This window comes from Macrobrachium nipponense, chromosome 1, assembly GCF_015104395.2.
Source record: "Macrobrachium nipponense isolate FS-2020 chromosome 1, ASM1510439v2, whole genome shotgun sequence".
Classification (NCBI taxonomy): domain Eukaryota; kingdom Metazoa; phylum Arthropoda; class Malacostraca; order Decapoda; family Palaemonidae; genus Macrobrachium; species Macrobrachium nipponense.
This window is the reverse complement of record NC_087200.1, coordinates 90,885,604-90,901,117: the sequence shown is the minus strand read 5'-3', so window position 1 is coordinate 90,901,117 and position 15,514 is coordinate 90,885,604. Positions and strand designations below refer to the sequence as shown.

At 42.2% G+C, this 15,514-nt stretch overlaps 1 protein-coding gene across 1 annotated transcript in view; it reads right to left on the bottom strand.

The window, feature by feature from the left end:
• Positions 1–13,208: 13,208 nt before the first annotated feature.
• LOC135219456 (26S proteasome non-ATPase regulatory subunit 6-like) overlaps positions 13,209–15,514 on the bottom strand; it is a 97,608-nt gene continuing 95,302 nt past the window's right edge. Inside the window, exon 8 of the mRNA XM_064256248.1 lies at positions 13,209–13,524. Coding sequence (XP_064112318.1) covers positions 13,350–13,524 — 175 coding nt within the window. The 3' untranslated portion in view covers positions 13,209–13,349. The remainder of the gene's footprint in view (positions 13,525–15,514) is intronic.

Genomic DNA, 15,514 nt, shown 5'->3' with positions numbered 1-15,514 from the left:
CACCATACCAACCACGCCACTGAGGCGCTTTCTTCTTCTTATAAACCAGTTAAACATGAATCTTCCAGCTGTGTGTGAATGGGTCCTTGCTGCATTAGCTTGATAGATTTTGAAAGGAAGGTGCCATTGTACTGTCGGCCAAAAAACTCGTGGTGGAGTTTCATAATTTTTCGTTCACCTGCCTGATGCATGATTCATTCCTTATTTATTGATATTTCTTTTCAAAGATGGAAGAAATCATATGTAATGATGTTAAAACAGTCACTGATATCTTTAGAACATTATGTTATGTTATTGTGTAAAACTATTTTCCATGTAGCAAAATTGACATGAAAGAAACGAAGTGATAAAAAATGTCATATCACAACCATAGATATACATTACCAAATAGATAGGAGACACCTATTACTAGTATTATCGCATAAACATAGTCCTTAAATTATCATTTCAATATTAAGTTGAAGGTAGTTGAACTATTCCATTTGTTAAATTTTACAGAAAACATTGGAATCTCACAAAATGCCATCAAAAAAGAAGAAGAAAAAAAAAAAACTATCTTAACAGTGTGAACCAGGCGACCTCACTCTATTGCTTTTGATGTTACGTGCACGGGAATCACATGTCAATGTGTCATTTATCGGTCTAAGAAACATCCTTCGATGAGTGAGAGAATTATTGCACTGCATTCGGTGCAAGTTCCTGTTGGAGAGATATCAAGAAAGTTTATAGATGAATAAAATTGATTAAAGAACGGCAAAATTTAGAACATGGGCCTAGAGGTGCAACACCTCGAAGTACCACATGAGAGCAAGTTAATGCAGCAGTGTAAATGTTGCTGAGCAACATTCATTTGTGAACTTTGAATTCTAGTGCCTCGTCATGACATTGCTGAACCAGTAATCATAACTAGCTCTACGCTTATGACTGGTGTCTGATGAATACTTTAGATGGAGAGGAAGAGATTTTTAAATCTACACTTGAAGTCTTTGATGGTTGTCTCATGAATAAGTCTAATGAATAAGCAAACTTATCTTTGATGGATGAGAGATTCAGTTAGGCTTACTCTTTTTGTTTTGTTTTTTATCGGTGGCCAGTGAATACCACGGATAGCGAGGTAAATGGTTTCAATGATGCATGCATTTTTTTTCTTCAAAACCTAAAGAATACATTTTATTGGGAGATACTTTGTTAACATCGGCCTAAACCTTCCATCACTTCTATACGCCACCTCCGCTCTCTACTACATCTCAGGCGACTAGATCCGACTTCTCACTACGAACTCCATCTCGTGAAAGCATCACTAATGATAACGGTTATTTTAAAATTCCCCGCACTGACAACGGACGCCTGAAAATGCATGTTTATAAAATATTTTCTGTTCAGAGAAATTTTATCTTTCATTCCACAAAATATGTGCATACACTCGTGTTACACCCTGTAGCCGTCAAACAGCAACCCTTGATTAAAGCAGTAGGTTTTTCTTGAAAAAAAAAAAAAAAAACATATGAAATAGACTTAAACGAGAACGTTACCTTTCATATTTCTTATCCTTTCAGCTACTTATAATATGCTTATGGTAGTGGGTCTAGTAGGTATACATGTGAAACTAATTTGAATCAATTTCTATTTAGAAGAAATGAATAGCTACAAAAAGATCAACCTAAGAAACCTTTAAGGAAAGTAAGCCTGCCTTAATGTATTCGTCAGTTTTGACTCCCACAGCTTTCCAAGGTGTCCAAATGAAACAGGATGATATGCAAGCAATTTGATAAAAAATAAGACTGAATTATATTAGTTTGATTTTTTTATGATTGCTTTATGACTGAATAGCTAGGTCTGAGTTAATTAAGTTAAGCAATTATGAAAAGGATAAGAAGAAAGCCGAACATGCTAATAAAACAAGAATAACGGGAATAGTCAAATAAGCAGATTAATATGTATATTATATTCTATATAATTTATATATATATATATAATATATATATAGATATATATATATATATATATATATATATATATATATATATATATATATATATACTGCTGCTTTATTTGACTATTCCCGTTATTCTTGTTTTATTAGCCATGTTCGCCTTTCTTCTTATCCTTTTCATAATTGCTTAACTTAATTAACTCAGACCTAGCTATTCAAAGTCATAAAGCAATCATAAAAAATCAAACTACAGTGGTACCTCGAGATACGAAATTAATCCGTTCCGAGGCGGCCTTCGTATAATGAGTTTTTCGTATCTTGGAACACATTTTAGTGTGTAAAATGGCTAATCCGTTCCAAGCCCTCCAAAAACACCCCATTAAATTTCATAATAAAGCTAAATTGACCTATAAACAATGAAATACTACAACAATTTGGACCATTCAATACCTAAATTAAGAATAAAAATTGAAAACCTGTAAATAAAGTGTATATTAGTGTACAAGAAATATTATTACTGTAACGTAAAATGTGGAAGCTTACCTTTCGAGTGAGGCTATCTCCGATAGTGGCGGCAGAGGAGGAGGAGGACAAACGGCAGATAACGTACGTATGTACGTACACTTAACTTTACGAAAACACAAAAAATTTAAGGAAAACCATAAAACTAAAATTTACGAAACACCTTAACAAAACTGTAACACTTAACTTACAATAATCTAGAAATTACGTAAAAAAAATGTTTATTTTTTTTTATTTTTAACTTATTTTTTTTTTTTTTTTTTTTTTTATTTTTTTTTTTTTTTTTTTTTTTTTACAGAATTTCAACTTCATCACCGCTTTCAACGTTCTGTTTTCATCACTTGGTTCTTCCTTTTTGCTTTCAACTTTGTTTTTATCACTTGGTTCTTCCTTTTTGCTTACTCCTGCTAATGCTGAAGGCCTCTTTAAAAAATAACGATCCAAGGAAGATTACTTCTGCCTACTTTTCACAATGTTCCTGAAACGACTCAAGCAAACGTCATCGAACTGCGCAAGCATACGACCTGTGTGAGCCTTTTCGGGGTGTCTTTTTTCGATAAACAATTGCACTTTATGAAAAGCGCCTAGAATATCCTTAATTTCTGCCGTTGTCATAGGCTCCTCCTCCTCTTCCTCGCCGCTGCTAGAGAACTCCTCTTGAACGACGTTAAGTTGCATGGCCTCCAACTCCTTCAGGTCATCCGTCGTAAGCTCCTCTTGGTGCTCCTCGAGAAGGTCATTGATGTCGTCCTCGTCGACGACCAGCCCCATGGACTTGCCGAGTGCAACGATCTCATCAAGATCTGGTTCCAAAACAGTTTCGGGATCATCAACTGTTTCTGACTCTGCAGTACCAGCTTCGCCCACGTCGAATCCCTCGAAGTCTCTGGCGGATACGGCATCAGGCCAGAGTTTCCTCCACGAGGAATTCAAGGTTCGCCTCGAAAGCTCCTGCCAAGCTAGGTCAATGAGCCGGATGCAAATGACGATGTCGAAATGCTCCTTCCAAAATTGACGCAAGGTGAGGTTTGTGGTATCGGTGATGTCGAAACATCTCTTGAAAAGATGTTTCGTGTACAGCTTCTTAAAGTTCGCTATCACTTGCTGGTCCATGGGCTGGAGGAGAGGGGTGGTGTTGGGCGGAAGAAAAGAATCTTAATGAAGGAATACTCCGCTAGGATATCTTCCTCGAGGCCAGGAGGGTGGGGAGGGGCATTGTCCAACACCAGCAGACATATCAGGGGGAGGCGCTTCTCTTCCAAATAACTCTTCACAGTCGGGCCGAAACACACATTTACCCACTCCGTGAACAAAAGCCTCGTTACCCAGGCTTTTGCAGTAGCCCTCCACATCACTGGAAGCTTCTCCTTCAACACTTTGTGGACCTTGAAGGCTCGAGGAGTCTCGGAGTGATACACCAGTAGGGGCTTTCACCTGCAATCCCCACTGGCGTTCGAACAAAGTGCGAGCGTAAGCCTGTCTTTCATAGGCTTATGCCCGGGTAGCTTCTTCTCTTCCTCCGTGATGTATGTCCGACGATGCATTTTTTTCCAAAAAAGGCCAGTCTCATCACAGTTGAAAACCTGCTGAGAACTGTAGCTTTCCTTGGTCATCATCTCGTCGAACGTCTTTTTAAAGGCTTCGGCCGCTTTCGTGTCCGAGCTGGCAGCCTCCCCATGACGCACCACCGAATGGATGCCAGTCCGTTTATGAAATTTCTCGAACCAGCCATGCGAAGCCTTGAACTCTGGGGTTGGCGTTGAAGTCCCTTCCCCTCCCTCGTCTTCCGCCTGCGCAATCAAATCGCCGAAAATAGCTCTGGGCTTGTGAGCGATTGCTGTCTCCGTTACTGTATCACCAGCGATTTCTTTGTCTTTTATCCAGATGAGGAGCAGCCGTTCCATCTCGTCGTGCACATGGCTCCTCTTGCTGGACAAAATAGTGATGCCCTTCGACGGTGTAGTTGCTTTGATGGCATCCTTCTGTTTAAGGATGGTGCCTATTGTCGACGGATTACAGCCGTATTCCTTTGCGATCACACTCAATCGCATACCAGCTTCGTACTTCTTTATGATCTCCATCTTTGTCTCCAAAGAGAGCATGCGCTTCTTTCCGTGAATTTCAACTTTCTTGGGACCCATGACTACGTTAATTTACGTAAAGTTACACAATATACAGTCTTCGCACAACACGATATGTACTGCAACGAAATCACTAACGAATTTACGTTACTAAACGAAATCGTTGGAGCGAATGAATGCCGATTGCGTACAGTAGTTTCGGGTGCGGAGTGGCCGAGCTAAGGGACGCCAGCGCGTACGTATAGAAGATGCATGATGGGAGGGATGCTGTCCAATCAGAGAGAAGGATCTCATGGCTTGGCTAGCATCAGGAACCAATGGGAGAGCAGGAGGATGGTGGCTAGTCTACTAGCACTAAGATGGCGGCGTGCGGCGCGAGTTTCAAAATTGTTATTGGGCGAATCTCGGACTTTCAGAAACCTTTCGTATCTTGAAAACTTTTCGTATGTAGAGCAGTAAAATTTTTCGCATTGGCTTTCATAACTTGGATTTTTTGTAAGTTGAGCCTTTCGTATCTCGAGGTACTACTGTAATATATTTCAGTCTTATTTTTTATGGAATTGCTTGCATATCATCCAGTTTCATTTGGATATTAAAGATAATTATTTTGCAAAGTAAGGAAAATATACACCGATGGGTCCACGATTTCTAATTTTATTCTCAACTCTAGCTTCGTGACAGCATACCGAAGATTTTGAAGTTGGCTTTGATGCTGCTCGAGTCTTGACTCAACGTATCGTACTGCACTGGGGTGTAGTCATTTCGTCTCTTACAGCCGATAAATAATACATCAAGGCCATAACATTCTTTGAAAACGATGTTTAGTTAAACTAATTTTGTCCTTTGATCAATAAAATAATTTGCATGACATATTTAGTGGCCCTAAATTGGTCTTTTGATTTTCCCACATAATTTGCCCAGGTCTATTTTCAGCAGTATCCGAGAGAGTATACTCCTGAAAATGGACCTAAGCAAATCATGTGGGAAAATCAGAAGTCCAATTTAGGCCCACTAAATGTCATGCAAATTATTTTATTGATCAAAGGACAAAATTAGTTTAACTAAACATCGTTTTCAAAGAATGTTAACGCCTTGATGTATTATTTATCGGCTGTAGGAGATGAAATGACAACACCCCAGTGCAGTACGATACGTTGAGTCAAGACTCGAGCGGCAGCAAAGCCAACTTCAAAATCTTTGGTGTGCTGTCACGAAGCTAGAGTTGAGAATAAAATTAGAAATCGTGGACCCATCGGTATATATTTTCCTTACTTTGCAAAATAATTATCTTTAATACATTGAATAAGTCTACTCAGTTCTAATGTAATTTATTTCAAGTGTAGCACCTTTGAAAGGAAATATTATTTATTATTAAGTAAATAATCTGGCACCTGCATATGGCAATATTTCCATAATGAACAATGAATTAAGAAACTACGCCAATTCTTCGTTGGCCATGCTTCTCTGGCTGGCCTGGAAGACAAAGCGTCATTCCTTCACGCATAGTCAATAAAAGTGGCTTTGCTGTATCCTTCTCAAGATTGCCACTTCATTTTTGTCATTATTGTGATATGCCATTCCTGTGATTTCATTCATATATTTTCTCAATGTGCTTTTTGATTAGTATTGTGATTTTTATTGCTTATAGCATTAGTTACCCTCTATTTTCCAGCATGTTTGCCACTGCTCAGTTACTGTAACTGCTCATTTTATTGTAGTGTCTTACCGAACAATTATAGGGCCGTGATTTCCACGAGCGGCAGGATACTAAATTCAAATTTAGCGCGTCGGCGTCGCCAACACTGGTGGTGATGACGTCATCTCCCTCCACTCGCGGGAGAACCAGGTACAACTGCCCAGGTGAATCCAATTCTTTTCCTGCCGGCGTCCGGTGAACATCGGTGGTCGGTGCGGTTGGATGACTTTCCTTCGCTTTTTTTCTTGTGGATTTGATCTTCGGAATTGGTGAAGTACTCTTTTTTGGCGTTGTTGTTATTTTGCTTTTTATTTAGGCGTTGCCATGTCGGATTCTAGTCCGTCGGGAGTTAGGTTTTGCATCTCAGGATGTAAAACTAGATTATCCAAGTTAGAGTATGATTCTCACACTAAATGTGTTAAGTGTAGGGGACAGGTTTGTTCAGCAGATCGAACATGTAACGAGTGTAGTGATTGGACTGATTCTCAATGGAAGTTTTTTAGTTCATACTCGGAGAAATTAGCTAAAGACAGAATTAGAAAAGCAGCGCTTAGGGAAAGTAGACTTAGCTCTGCTTCGTCTTGCGATGCATCTGTTCCTTCTGTTTCTCCTCAAATTGTTATGTCCTCCTTTAACTACACCTCCTATTCCTCCTACTAATCCCACTTCTCCGGCTTCCCGTGTAGTTTCTTCCGACACCATTGCCAGTCTGGAATCGAGGTTAGATCAGAAATTTCGGTACTAGCGAATACGGTTTTGCAACTTGGTAATTCAGTTAAGACGTTTTTGGAGAAAGCGGCTTCAGGTAAGAGTGTAGTTGAGGGTGCGTCTGTCTGTCCTGACACAGTCTCCTAGACAAAGGTCACTGTCCAGCTCCCCCGCACCGGGGAGAAGACATACCGGAAGTCCAAGGGAGTCGATCGGGATTTGCCCACAGACAGGCGCTCTCTTGTTGAGCCTGTTGCGCCTCAACAGGGCTCGGTTAAGCGTTGGAAAGGTGTTGCGGTCAGACGCCTTTCGAATGATTCAAGCGATTCGTCTCCGGTCGCGCGGCGCTCTTGGCGAGATTCGCCCGTTTCCGTTTTCGCATCCCTTAAAGAGGCGTTCAGGCGCCGATTCTTCGCCTCCTCCAGTCAAGCGGTATAAGGAGCCTGAGAGTAGGGTTGCGCCGCGGCCGTTAGCGGCTCATTCGTCGCCTCAATCTGTGCCTTTTTCGGCTCCATCTACTACTAGAGATTGTGGTTTTAGCGCTGTAGCTAGCAGTTCTAAGGGTGCTTCTTTAGGCTCTTTTTCGTCTGTTACGCCTGATGCACCTGTTTCGCCTCGAATTTCGGCGGCTCCGAGCGAGGCGCAAGTAGTTTTTCCGCCTCCTGCTGAACAAACATTTAGGCTCTTCCAAGCCTACGTTAACTGTTTTTGATTCGTCTCTGGCGCCTTTGCGCAAGCAGTTAGAGATGTTAACCAACTGGATGAATGAGTCCAAGGGTGGTTCGAAACCTTCAGATCCGGTTGTAGTTCCGTCTACTTCTTCGGCGGTATCGGAGAATGAAGAAGTAGAGGAGGAGGATTCACACCACCTCTCGTGTTATTCACGTCTCCTCCAGTTTTCTTCTGGTATCTTATCCAGATTATTTTGAGAAAGCTGCTCCGCGCTCCCCAACTTCGACTTTTTTTGATGAGGAGGAAAACTTCAGACCCTCTCCTCCCAAAAACTTGTTCTATCTAAAGCGGTTAGACATTCGTTGAAAGAGACGGAGAAATGGATGTCTATGAAAAGAGACTTAGGGAAGGCGCTGTTTGCTTACCCTCCCTCTAAGTTGCTTCGTAAGAGGTATAGGTTTTATGTAACTGGGGAAGCTCCTTCTCTGGGAGTTTCTGCCTCCTCCCAGGGAGACTTCTCCAGTTTAATCGACTCCTCTAGAAGATCTGCTTTCGCCGCAGCGAAAGTTTTCTTTACAGCGCCGGAGTTGGACCACGTTGTAAAGAATCAATTTAAACTTTTGGAAGTCTTTAGCTTCCTTGATTGGACTATTGGCGCTTTAGCGGCCAAGATCGAAGACTGTCCTTCTCTTTCTCAGGAGTTAGCGGAGGATTGGATTGGTGTTCTGTCCTGTGCGGACAAATCCATTAGGGATGGATGTGATGAGTTAGCTTCGCTCATCGCCTTTGGTACCCTTAAGAAAAGGCAACTTTGGTGCTCCTTTGCTTCTAAAAGGGTTACTTCCCAACAGAAGTCTGCTCTCTTGTTTGCTCCTTTTGTGAAAGATAACCTCTTTCCAGACGATGTAGTGTTGTCAATTTCGTCTGCGCTAGATAAGAAATCTACTTCGGATTTACTGGCACAGTCTACTAAGAGACCTAAAGCTCCTGTGGAGACTGTTCCTTCGGTTTCTCCTCTGGCCCAAGTGCCTTTTCGAGGGAGAAAACCCAAGCGCTTCTTTCGGCCGAAGTCGAATTTGCGACTCAGTCTAAGGCCTCGGCCAAGGTTAACAAACCTTCCAAATGAAAGCTCGGTTCTTCATGCACCAGTGGGAGCCAGGCTGGCTCTGTTTTGGGAGGAATGGGAAAACAGAGGAGCAGAAGCCTGGGTAGTGCAAGTACTCAAGTTCGGCTATCGTATTCCTCTCGTTTCACCTCCCTCGCTCTCACCTGTGCCAATTCCATTCCAGGCATACTCTCCGGGCTCAGACAAATTTCTGGCGCTAGCCGCAGAAGTGGAAGCGCTTGTTCTCAAAGAAGCGATAGAACAGATAGAAGGGGATTTTCCTCCAGGCTTTTACAATCGCCTTTTTGTAGTTCCCAAGTCATCAGGGGGCTGGAGGCCGGTTTTGGATGTGAGCAGCCCTGAACTTGCATGTCCAGAAAACAAAATTTCATATGGAGACCACTCGGTCGGTTTTTGGAGTCCATCAGACAGAGGGATTGGATGGTCTCTCTGGACATGCAAGACGCTTATTTTCACATTCCGATACATCGCGAATCTCGGAAGTACCTGAGGTTCATGTTCGAGGAGGCAAGGTGTTTCAGTTTCGGGCGCTTTGCTTCGGACTAGCGACCGCTCCTCAAGTTTTCACCAGGGTTCTATCCCCGATAGGAAGCTGGCTGCACATATTAGGAGTAAGAATCTCCCTCTATCTGGACGATTGGCTTCTCCGGTCGGAATCAGAGAGTCGGTGCATGAAGGACCTTGAACAACTCTGGATCTTGCCAGAAAGTTAGGAATTCTGGTCAACAAACAGAAGTCCCAGTTGGTTCCATCTCAGAGCATCCTTTATTTGGGGATGATTCTGAATGCTCAAGTTTTTCGGGCTTTTCTGTCCCCGAAGAGGGTTGGGCAAGGCTGTCTGGAGACAGTTCAGCAGTTCTTGGACAAAAAGGTAAGTTCTGCCAATCAGTGGATGAGGCTCCTGGGCAAATGACGTCAGTGGAGAAATTTGTGACGTTGGGAGACTGCACATGAGACCTCTGCAGTTTTTCCTGAGAGCCTCTTGGTGCAGGAAGACACAACCAGACTCGATTACCTTTCCTGTCACAGATCAAATAAAAGAGGACCTAAGGTGGTGGCTCTCTCGAGCAAGGTTGGAAGAAGGGTTAGATTTACGACCCATCCTCCCGAACCTACAGTTCTTTCCGATGCATCGGACACAGGTTGGGGAGCCCTACTGGGAAATCAACGGACTTCAGGAGCTTGGTCGGAGAAGGAGAAGAAGTTCCACATAAATGTAAAGGAACTGTTAGCAATTTTCTTGGGGCTCAGACAGTTTCGGAGCTTAGTAGAAGGTCGAGTAGTGGCAGTGCATTCCGACAACTCCACGGCTCTCTCGTACGTGCGGAAACGGGGGGACTCAGTCTTTCTCTCTGTACGAAGTAGCCAAGGATCTCCTCCTGTGGTCAAACGAAGCGAAGGTTCAGCTAGTCCCGAGATTTGTTCCGGGAAAGATGAACGTCCTGGCGGACGAGTTAAGTCGTCAACAGCAAGTGTTACCTCTGGAGTGGACTTTGGACAACAAGATTTGTCAGAAACTTTGGCGCCTTTGGGGACGACCGTCAATAGACCTGTTCGCGACATCAAGGAACAACCGTCTTCCTCTCTTTTGTTCTCCAGTCCCAGATCCTCTAGCTTGGTCGGTGGACGCAATGCTGTTGGATTGGTCGGGTCTGGAAGCTTATGCATTCCCTCCGTTCGGTCTAATAAGAGAGGTGCTGAACAAGCTCATGTCGCACAGCAATGTAACACTAACGTTAATCGCTCCCTTTTGGCCCATGGAAAGAGTGGTTCCCGGACCTTCTCCAGTTGTTAGTAGACTTCCCCAGACTTCTTCCTCCAGAGAAGTGGCTTCTCAAACAACCTCACTTCAAGAGGTTCCACCAAAACTTGTCCGCTCTAGCTCTGACAGGGTTCAGACTGTCCGGAATCTTGTCAGAGCGAAAGGATTTTCAAGAAGAGCTGCAGAAGCTATCGCTCGTTGTAGGAGAGAGTCTTCTAACAAACTCTATCAAGGGAAGTGGAGAATCTTCAGAGAGTGGTGTAGAAGTGCTAAAGTCTCTACTTCTGCGACCTCTTTAACAGAAATAGCAGATTTTCTTCTATTCTTAGGAACTCTAAGAAACTGGCTCCTTCGACGATCAGAGGATATAGAGCCATGCTCTCTTCGGTTTTTCGACATCGAGGTTTGGATATTTCCTCCAATTCAGATCTGTCGGACCTCATTAGGTCTTTCGAAACCACTAAGCTCCCGCAAGATACAGTGGCTTGGAACTTAGATGTGGTGCTTAAGTTCCTCATGGGGCCACCGTTTGAGCCTTTGAAGTCGGCTTCACTCAGGAACTTGACTAAGAAGGCACTCTTTCTTATTGCACTAGCTTCTGCTAAGCGTGTCAGCGAATTGCACGCTATAGACAAAAGAGTCGGTTTCTCTCAAGGCAATGCTGTATTTTCGGTATCTTTGACCTTTCTAGCCAAAAATGAGAATCCTTCTAATCCTTGCCGAGGAGTTTTGTGGTAAGGAACTTATCTGATTTGGTTGGACATGAGGAGGAAGAAAGGCTCTTATGTCCAGTCAGGGCTATTAAGCAGTATCTGTTTGCCACTAAGGGTATTAGAGGACAATCTTCTAAGCTCTGGACCTCGGTTCAAAATCCCTCTCGTCCTCTTTCTAAGAATGCTATATCGTTCTTTATTAGAGAGCTTATCAGGGAAGCTCGCTCGCAGTCCGAGAACGACAATCTTTCCGTTCTGAGAGTTAAAGCTCACGTGGTTAGAGCAGTGGCAACTTCTTTAGCATTCAGAAAGAATTATCTTTAGCTTCGATTCTTCAGAGCACGTTCTGGAGATCGAATTCGGTTTTTGCGAGTCATTATCTCAAAGAGATAGAAACGGTTTTTCGAGAATGTAAAACGTTAGGTCCGGTGGCGGTTTCTGGCATGGTGTTGGGAGAAACGGCACAGGGGTCGTCACCTCTATGCTAACTTTTCACCTTGAATAGGTTGTCGAGTTCAAGGGAAGCTGGGGGTACTGAGTACCTGGGATACTCACCAGTCTGTTAGGTCAGATTTTACAATGGTTGGGTATATATGTTTTTAAATCTGGTGTTGGTGACAAATGTTTTGTATAATTGAATTTCTGGTCTTAGCCCAGGGCAAGGGCAGTCTTTGTTGTTACTATCCTCCGTCAGTCAGCCTTGACTCGCTTGAACTACGGAAGGATTCCACTCCTGTAGAGGCTAACTTTGGTCAAATTCCAATTCCTCTACAATAGTAAGAAGAGCACCGACCAGAGGCAGTATCAGTCTGCTGTAGCTCTCTTACAAGGTAATGTACAACAGACACCTTGAGTGTTTACTGGTATTGCAATAAATGTAACCATTTAAAAATACTAGTGGTCACTGAATCCCACCTTCCCATAATGTGTAATCAGCTCTATAATTGTTCGGTAAGACACTACAATAAAAATGAAATTTTCATTATTAAAATGAAGTTTTATTGTATACTTACCGAACAATTATGATTATACCCACCCTCCTCCCCTTAGGTGGACGGACGGGCAGAAAGAATTGGATTCACCTGGGCAGTTGTACCTGGTTCTCCCGCGAGTGGAGGGAGATGACGTCATCACCACCAGTGTGGCGACGCCGACGCGCTAAATTTGAATTTAGTATCCTGCCGCTCGTGGAAATCACGGCCCTATAATTGTTCGGTAAGTATACAATAAAACTTCATTTTAATAATGAAAATTTCATTTTGTTTTCAGTGTAGTAATTGTAAGTTTTCAGTTTTTTATAATGCAGGCAATTTTATGTGTATTCAGCTTATTAACTTTGTCGTTTTGCACTCTAGTCTGTTGATTATTAAGGTTTGCCACTTAGTTAACCAGTGCACAATAAAATTTGCTGAAATTGTGTTCTGTGCTTGTCTCAGTTGTGTATTTTTTTAATTTTTTTTTTGTACTTACTATCAAAATATGATACTATGGAAATATAAATCATAGCCTGTTATCTAGCAATATTCCGCAGCATCAGGTTGACAAGATCATTAATTGGTAGTTAATTGTTGTTAGGAGCATTTCAGGAGAGTCCCCAATCAATTGCTGTAAGCTAGCACATTTTCAGTAGCTGCTGTAGAGTGAAGACATGTTGCTATGCCTTCGCTGACAGCCAAATTAAAATTTCCCTTATTTTGTGTAGTATCTTTGGTGGTAGTTTTGAAAGACGACATGGGTGTGAATAAAAGCAGCCAAGGAGATGTGAGGGGAGTGATAGTTGTTTGACTGCTTCATGTTGTGTGTTATATCAGTTTGTGTTAAATTGCACATAATTTTTATTTTAACATAGTTCCATAATTGTAATAGTGACAATGTATCCCAAAGCAAGGCTTTTAGGCAAAAGGAAAAGTTGCAGAAATTTCATACTTGTAATGAGTGACCATGTCCCCCAAAGCTTGGCTTTTAGGCAAAAGTTGCAGATAAAGATATGCATAATCTAACCAACATTTTATTAAATAAAACCAGACCAGTACATCACCTCATACATTCTGAGAAAATAAAAGTTCAATGAATATAGTGAAGATACTTTACACTTCCATTGCATTGTACTCTCATACACTTAAATCATATATTTCACTAAATGTTAATAACTCTGCTGAGCTTCTGGACTCTGTTTAAAAGAATATCACCATGCTTGATTACTGCTTGGTACTGCCAGTTCTTGGAATCTGGTCTGTTAGTTTCAACAATCCCACCAACTTTGTCAATCTTGCAGTGAAGTCGACCAGCAGCAATATAACGAGACAGTTCCCTGAAAGTAAATTCTGGTTAGTACTAACTCTTGAACACAAAATGTATCATAGTCAAGCCTGGGTAAGCAAAAGGGTTAAAATGTCGAAATATTTCAAGTGGTTTTCATCCTCCAAGCACCTCTTCAGCAATTAATTTTTGACTTATTCAAAATATGAATCTGCAAAAATGTAGATTAAAAATGTTGATTGGGGAAAATCAAATGGCAAATTTATACAGTTATCCTAAACTTGTCATAATCTAGTTTAAGCATCAATGATGAATTGGAATACAAGGTTAAGGCTGAAGGCCAGAAGCTCAGACGTATACGGTTATCAAATGCTCAAAGGGAAATTGAGAGTAATGGGTATTGAAGGTGTAAAAGGAGGAAATCCTCAATTTTCAAGGATGAAGTACACTATATACTCCTTGAATTATGAAATTTTTTTTAATCAATTTGTATTTTCCATAGCTAACAAACCTGAGGTTTTACCAATACGCTAATCTTCTAGTGCCATCTGGAAACCAGTTTAAAAATAATCAAAGATTGTAAAGCAAGGAATCTGGCATCTGGCCACTCGTGTATATGAGGTGGAAGCTGGTCACCGACCAGGCTTGGAACCTCGTGACCTGTCTCTTTCTTCCAACCCAGGATATCGGGACAATTAACGTTAGGACCACAGGTTTGTTAGCTATGAAAAATACTGATTGATTACAAATTTGTCATTTGTTCATAGGCGAAACACTTTCGGTCTTAACAATAGAATAGACTTATACTTGGAGGGTGGTACATGTATCCTTAACCAGCTGGGGGTTCAACCCACCTGACCACCCTTCCTAGAAGATACTAGGAAGAGTTCTAAAGGAGGTAGAGAATAGATAAGCACGTATCTAAAAACTCAGCCTGCTGGGATTAAACACAATGAGATGTCCAGATTCATTGCATTCATGGAAGGTAAAGAGAACACTTGTCTGTTCAAGCAACAAACCATGTAGGCCACAGGGATTTGTTACCACTCCTCCCTCTCCATGCCAGAGAGGAGCAAGTGCTTCTGAGAAGCAGATTTGTCCATTGTATTGGAACAAACCAAATAACTGCAACCAGTATGGCTGCCACATTCACCTATCTCGAACCAGTTCCAACCCACCCACCAATAATAATAATAATAATAATTATAATAAAAAAAAAAAAGGGGGGGTGGGAGACCAACCAACTCGCTCACTCTCTCTCCCACACATCTTGGGTAAGATACAAATTCTCCTGTCAGGGGCACTGGATGAGCTACACAACTGTTGGCCAGCCACCAATGGATCCAAGGAAAAAGTGTCCAAGGACCTGTGGGCAATGTCCTTCAGGTAAAAGAAGCAAACTTGGTCTGCCAGAGCCAGGCACCAGCATTCAGAATCGTATGAACAAATAAGTTCTTCAATGCCAGAGAGAAACTCCTTGCTCTTATGTCATGTGCTCTAGCCTGCACAGACTGTGACAGAACTAGGTGCAGAGTATGACTGTTTAATCACCTCGCACACCCACAATGAAATGGTGAACTTGCTGGACCGGCCCATGCTAACAAAATGTCTGACACATACGCCTTAAAGTGAAGAGTTTTTTTAGATAGCAGTGCAGAGCTCTTGACGGGACAAAGCAGTTACTCCTGCGGATTGCTGTCCATAAACTCAATCAGGGAGGGAATTGAAAATGAGGTAAATCTGCCATCATGCACTTAAAGATTTTGAGTCTTGGCTATGAATTCCAGGACAAATTCGAAGGCCACAGACCCCGACCCCTGGTGTGTTTAACGTCATAACTCAGGCCATGAAGCTTTGCAACTCTCTTCGAGGAAGTAACGTCCTGCTGCAGAGACCACTCCGTACCTAGGACTTGACTCCAATGATTTAGCTTGTCAGCCATCACGACTGTCAACGAGTGAAGACGACTGAAGAAAGGAGTCGTCTTCTCCAATGAACAATTCCTGGACCATGAATAGGAGACCTCTATCTTCTGTCAAAGA